Source organism: Sinocyclocheilus grahami, unplaced genomic scaffold, assembly GCF_001515645.1.
Source record: "Sinocyclocheilus grahami isolate Dianchi unplaced genomic scaffold, SAMN03320097.WGS_v1.1 scaffold481.1, whole genome shotgun sequence".
Taxonomy (NCBI): domain Eukaryota; kingdom Metazoa; phylum Chordata; class Actinopteri; order Cypriniformes; family Cyprinidae; genus Sinocyclocheilus; species Sinocyclocheilus grahami.
The window spans coordinates 348,778-356,308 of NW_015505660.1; the positions used below are offsets into that span (position 1 = coordinate 348,778).

Here is a 7,531-nt window from a genome sequence, read left to right on the forward strand (position 1 = left end):
GCACGCACGCAGGCACACACACAGGCACACACACAGGCACACACACACTCACACGCACGCACGCACACACTCACTCACGCACACACTCACTCACTCACTCACGCACACACTCACTCACTCACTCACACACGCACGCACGCATGCACACACTCACTCACGCACACACTCACTCACTCACGCACACACTCACTCACTCACTCACGCACACACATGCACACACACGCATGCACACACACGCACACGCACACACTCACCCACACAATCAGACGCACACACGCACTCACACAATCACACGCACACAATCGCACACACACTCACTCACACAAACGCACACTCACACACACATGCACACACACGCACACATACACATGCACACACACACAAACGCACACACACACACGATAACTGTGATCAATCTGTTCCTGACGAGTAAGAAGACATTTAGTCATTTAAAGTGACTTAAGGTACACTTCTGACATTTTTCTTGCACGCACACATGCACACACACGCATGCACACACACGCACACGCACACACTCACCCACACAATCAGACGCACACACGCACTCACACAATCGCACGCACACTCACTCACACAAATGCACACTCACACACACATGCACACACACGCACACATACACATGCACACACACACAAACGCACACACATACACATGCACACACACACACACGATAACTGTGATCAATCTGTTCCTGACGAGTAAGAAGACATTTAGTCATTTAAAGTGACTTAAGGTACACTTCTGACATTTTTCTTCCATGAAACACAAAAGGTGAAAAAAAATATATATATAAGTAATATAAAATGACTTTCTATGATTAGATAAACTCACTTGAGAACGTTGTGCATCTCCTCAGTTTCTCTGTCAGTCAGACTCTTCCTCAAAGAGCCCAAATAGAAAGGGTTAGGATGCTTTAACCTGGGGATCTGAGAGAAAACACACACAAAAGACAAGATAAGTTCACATAAAGATTACAGTTTGTGCTGGACTGTACAAAATATGAATGAAGTGGTATTGTTATTGTTACTGAAGTGCATTTAAATCCGGAGTGTAAAAGAAAAAGCCTAGACAAATAAAATAAAATATAAAATAAAGTAATTGGATTACAGTTTGGGTTTGACTATACAAAACATTTTTGAACAGTTATAGTTATTGAAGTGCATTTAAATCTGGAATGTCAATCAAAAAAGCCTAAACTTTAAAATAAAATAAAACGATTGGCTTACATTTTGTGGTGGTCTATGCAAAATATTATTATTGAGGAGTTACTGTTAATAAAGTGACTTTAAATCTGGAATGTAAAAGAAAAAGACTAAAGTTTATATAAAAATTAAATAAAATCAAATATGAAATATCACTGGCCTGTTTTTATAGCAATGTATCTTGGGCTGAACTTTATCTGACTTGGTTGTATAAATGTTCTCCATCTAACAAACGCAGCTCCTGTCTGCTGCAGTCTCGAGGACTGACTCAAGAAATGTGAGGAAAGCTAGTTTCCATGCGCTTGCTTGAGCTTGTCTCTCTCTAGGAGAATTTATGAGCCCACTCTGTAAATGAAGTGCCGTCAGCTGAACTCAGATGGACGTGATTCATAACGGCAGCTCCTGACGCTGCTATATGAGAGGAGAGGCCGTTCTGACACATACTCAATAACAGACATCCGGATCATAATTCATATGCAGCGCTGATATACAGTATATGCTCTGACATCTCACTGCATGCTGGAAAAATCTAATAATATTACTTAGATGTCACTTATCCTTTTCTGCAAGTTGTTATGGGAAAGTACAAAGCAAGTGTTTTATATCAGCACTTTCTAGAGAAACTTGACCTGAAAGACAAACTTTAGTTGGAGCAATGAAAGACAAAGTCAGTGTTTAAATCTGAATTCAATCTCAGTTTTTGCAATTCAGTTTGGTGATGCTAGCGCAATAGAAATCACACAATTCACCTTTAATTTCAATAGACTGTTATACTACACAAACCTACTTTATGCTTTAATTGTGAAACCATTTTTAATTATTTGAAACAGATTTAAATGTTTAAATATAGAAACTTACTTAGTTTCACTTATTTGCAATTTGATAATAAAATAATTCAGATAATCATAATCAATTTCACTAAGTGTATGATAAAATCAACAAAAAGACAGAGGTTACATTTCAGTACAATAAATACTATAATGAAACATTCCTAACATTGTGAAGTAAAATTAACTTCATTATTTAAATAATATATTATAAATAATATCTGAATAACTAAATTAATGTAAGTACAATAAATACTACCATGAAATATTTCTAAAAAATGAACTTCAGTTGTGAAGCAAAATTAACTACAATTGAAATAACATACTATGATTATATACTATAAATAAAATCTGCATAAATACATATATTTAAAAAAAAAAGAATTAATTAATTTCAGTAAAATAAACACCACAATGAAACATTTCCACAGCTGAACTTCAATTGTGAGGTAAAATTATAGTTACAATGTATATAATATACCATGAATAATATCTGCACATAAAAACATATTTATAAAATCTGCATAATTTAAAATACAATAAATACTACCATGAAAAATTCCTATAACTGAACTTCAATTATGAAGTAAAATTAACTTTATAATTTAAATAATACATTATAATACTATAAATAATAACTGCATAAACACACATATTAAAAAAATTCTGCATAAATTAATTTCAATATATACTTGAACTTTAATTGGGATTAGAAATGTACTTTATAATTTAAATAATACACCATAATATATAATATGAATATTTTTTTCTGTATTACCATAGCTGTCTGAGCTGAACAAAACTGATTTTGTTTATGCATGATGTAATTTATCATTTCATTCCTTTGATTTTGGGATGAACATGTTCTTGATGTTTCATGAGACTGAAAAATGTAAACTACAAGTGAAACAACATGACATGAACTGTAATTAATATAAGACACCTTGAAAAATCCCGCACTGCCCAGGCTGCCGTCTGACCCTCCGGAGCCGAGGGAGTCTCTGCGTGTGCCACTAGGGGGCGGTGTGGCATGAGGACTCAGACCTGAAGTCCCGTCAGCGTGACCCTCACTGCCGCTGTCAGACAGACTCCTCTGTGGACTTGGCCTCCGTCCTCTTAAACTCGAGGACCCCGCCTCCCCGAACAGACTCCGCCCCATCCCGCCCGGCGATGGGGATTTTATGGCTGCCGTCAGACGGTTTAGGATCGGCGAGCTGCCGATGCCGTCATGTCGGTCCCGCCCACCGGCAGGAAGGAACCAATCGGCGCAGGAGAGGCAGGGAGTGGGCGGAGCCGAGAGCCGCTCCTCAATGGCAGCATCCAGACTCTCCAGCTGAAGGAGTGTGGCTTTGACCTGATCCACATAGACGCAGTCGGGACCTGGAGATCCCAGAGTGGGCGAAGTACAACCACCGGCCTCCAGCAACACACACTGCATGAAGTGCCTCTGGAAACATCAGTAAGGAAAAACTGCGGTTATACATTGGCTGTGCATTATATTTTCAATAATTCATCGTTCAATTATTGCGCTCAAACCATATTAACCTACAAGTAATCCACACCACTCCAGTCCATCTTGTGAAGTAAAAAGCTGCGTGTTTGTTACAAATCCATCATTAAAGGTTCCATAGAATGGAAAACTGTATTTACCTTGGCATAGTTGAATAATAACAGCGAGGATAATAGCGAAAATGGCAGATCATGGAAATAAATGTTATGTTCCAGGCTGTGCAGGGGATGTGATGTGCAGGGATGGGTTGGTGTCTGTATTCAGAGAGGCACGGAAAACAAATAACGCGCCACTAAAGGGACATGGTTAGCTGCTTGCTAGCGGTAGCCTGTTACATTACAGTACATAAGACTTCACTTACCACATAAACAGAGTAAGGAGAGATGACTGAGGATGATGGCGAACGATTTACAGATCCTGAGCACCACTGACAAGCATCTGATCTTGTCAAATGTGTGGTAAGTACTGCCGCTGTAGTTTACACAGATCACGTGCGATCGCAAATCTCAAAAGTGAAAGTAAAAAGCGATCGTGCATTCGAAAGCAGTTTCAATGACCCTATATATGCCCCTTATAACTGCTAGAGACAGTATTGAAATATATATTTTCCCTGTGTTTCCTTCCTGCTGTGTGAGCTACTGAAATGAGCCACACTGTGAAACAGCCAATCAGAGCAGAGCTCAACATTGAGCCGCACTGTGAAACAGCCAATCAGAGCAGAGCTCAACATTGAGCCGACCCTGATTAAGACAAGGTGACTTTTTCACTGAATGAAGCGTTATTATGGATAGAGGACTCGTATTTTAGACAAAAGCAACAGTTTAAAGTTAAAAGAGATTTGTTGCAGATTTGTTTCTTACAAACACGCAGCTTATCACTTCACAAGACATTAACTGATGGACTGGAGTGGTGTGGATTACTTGTGGATTATTGTGATGTTTTTATCAGCTGTTTGGACTCTCATTCTGACGGCACCCATTCACTGCAGAGCATCCATTGGTGAACAAGTGATGCTATATTTCTCCAAATCTGATCAGATGAAGAAATAAACTCATCTACATCTTGAATGGCCTGAGGGTGAATACATTTTCAGCAAAATGTAACCATTTCTATTGTCAGCATTGATAACAACAAGAAAAGTTTACATTTTAAAATACTTTTAAATATAAAACGTATTAAAACTTAAGTTATTTTAAATTGTAAAAATATCTCATTGTATTATTGACTTTACTGTACTTTTGATCAAATAAATGCAGCCTTTGTGAGCAGAAGATACTTTTTTCAAGAACACTTGAAAAATTTTAGACCCCAAAAAATTTTAACTTTTGAAAAAGTTTTCCTGCAACATTTAAAACTTTGTTTTAAAAAATCTCTTAACACTTCAATAACACTTTTTTTTTTATCAGCAACTGTTGAACAGCTGATTGTGCTCAAATCAATTTGTGACATTTAATTTGATAACTTCATCCTGACATCATCCACTGTCAGTCCATGAATAAATCCACAAACCAGCGCTAGAAAATCAATCATGACTTGTTGGTCTAGTAGCAACACTTCTGCTCTGATTATGAAGCACGGTAGGTGTGTTTCAGAAATTTTGGTTTCTGTAAATATGTACACAAGACTCTTCTTCTCACCAAGGCTGCATTTATTTGAACAAAAATACAGAAAAAGCAGCGATATTGTGAAATATCATTACAATTTAAAATGACTGTTTTCCATGTGAATATATTTTAAAATCCTGTGAATTTTCAGCATCATTACTCCAGTCTTCAGTGTCACATGACCCTTCAGAAATCATTCTTCTGGTTATTATCAGTGTTGAAAACAGTTGTGCTGCTTCATGTTTTTGTGGAAACTGTGATACATTTTATGTTCTGTGTCTTTAATGAATAGAAAGTTCAAAAGAACAGTGTTTCTCACCAGGCCCACTATGAGCAGGAAGTGTCTTCCGTGTGGTTGGCAGTATCCAGGATGTGATGCGGTGTTGTTCTGGGTTCTCTGCTGTGGAAACACCTCCCTCCACACCACCAGCTGCCCCACGCGCTGCTCCGACGCCAGCGGCAGCAGACAGTAATGCTGACAGTACAAACACACGTCCAGAAGGTCTTCTTTTATCAGCAACTGTTGAACAGCTGATTGTGCTCAAATCAATTTGTGACATTTAATTTGATAACTTCATCCTGACATCATCCACTGTCAGTCCATGAATAAATCCACAAACCAGCGCTAGAAAATCAATCATGACTTGTTGGTCTAGTAGCAACACTTCTGCTCTGATTATGAAGCACGGTAGGTGTGTTTCAGAAATTTTGGTTTCTGTAAATATGTACACAAGACTCTTCTTCTCACCAAGGCTGCATTTATTTGAACAAAAATACAGAAAAAGCAGCGATATTGTGAAATATCATTACAATTTAAAATGACTGTTTTCCATGTGAATATATTTTAAAATCCTGTGAATTTTCAGCATCATTACTCCAGTCTTCAGTGTCACATGACCCTTCAGAAATCATTCTTCTGGTTATTATCAGTGTTGAAAACAGTTGTGCTGCTTCATGTTTTTGTGGAAACTGTGATACATTTTATGTTCTGTGTCTTTAATGAATAGAAAGTTCAAAAGAACAGTGTTTCTCACCAGGCCCACTATGAGCAGGAAGTGTCTTCCGTGTGGTTGGCAGTATCCAGGATGTGATGCGGTGTTGTTCTGGGTTCTCTGCTGTGGAAACACCTCCCTCCACACCACCAGCTGCCCCACGCGCTGCTCCGACGCCAGCGGCAGCAGACAGTAATGCTGACAGTACAAACACACGTCCAGAAGGTCTTCTTTAGGCAGGTGGTTCGCTATGAGATATCCCTGCCAGACACAACAGACGAATACACATCTGTATTCCTGACCTTCAGTAGCGTACAAATGAGTGTGACAACGAAAACAAACACTGCTAACTATGGAAGCCCGTTTCCACCACTCAACAAAAAATAAAAAAGGTAATTGCAACTTTTTATTTCACAATTCTGACTTATTTTCTCTCAATTGCTAGTTTAAATATCAAGATCCTGAATGTTTTTCTCAGAATTGCGAGATATAAACTCAGCTGTGAGTTATAAAGTCAGAATTGGGTGATATCAAGTTGCAATTGCATGTCATAAAGTCAGAATTGCGATTTTCTGCAAAGTTTTCTTGCAACTTTATATCCTGCAATTCTGACTTTTTTCTCATAATTGTGAGCTTATATTTTGCAATTCTGACTTTTTGCAGTTTACTTTTTTCTCTCAATTGCAACTTTATATCTCGCAATTTTGACTTTTTCTTGCAATTGCAACTTTATATTTTGCAATTCTAACTTTTTTCTCACAAAGGTGACTTTTTTCTCATAATTGTAAGCTTACAGGTGCATCTCAATAAATTAGAATGTTGTGGAAAAGTTCATTTATTTCAGTAATTCAACTCAAATTGTGAAACTCGTGTATTAAATAAATTAAATGCACATATACTGAAGTAGTTTAAGTCTTTGGTTCTTTTAATTGTGATGATTTTGGCTCACATTTAACAAAAACCCACCAATTCATTATCTCAACAAATTAGAATATGGTGACATGCCAATCAGCTAATCAACTCAAAACACCTGCAAAGGTTTCCTGAGCCTTCAAAATGGTCTCTCAGTTTGGTTCACTAGGCTACACAATCATGGGGAAGACTGCTGATCTGACAGTTGTCCAGAAGACAATCATTGACACCCTTCACAAGGAGGGTGAGCCACAAACATTCATTGCCAAAGAAGCTGGCTGTTCACAGTGTTCTGTATCCAAGCACGTTAACAGAAAGTTGAGTGGAAGAAAAAAGTGTGGAAGAAAAAGATGCACAACCAACCGAGAGAACCGCAGCCTTATGAGGATTGTCAAGCAAAATCGATTCAAGAATTTGAGTGAACTTCACAAGGAATGGATAAATGAACATACTTTCCAGAAGG

The 7,531-nt window shown here is 38.0% G+C and overlaps 1 protein-coding gene across 1 annotated transcript in view; it reads right to left on the bottom strand.

The window, feature by feature from the left end:
• intu (inturned planar cell polarity protein) overlaps positions 1-7,531 on the bottom strand; it is a 31,920-nt gene that overhangs the window by 2,170 nt on the left and 22,219 nt on the right. The window contains exons 11-13 of the mRNA XM_016236113.1: positions 6,199-6,417; positions 2,994-3,497; positions 853-947 (exon numbers count right to left, since the gene is read on the bottom strand). Coding sequence (XP_016091599.1) covers positions 853-947; positions 2,994-3,497; positions 6,199-6,417 — 818 coding nt within the window. The remainder of the gene's footprint in view (positions 1-852; positions 948-2,993; positions 3,498-6,198; positions 6,418-7,531) is intronic.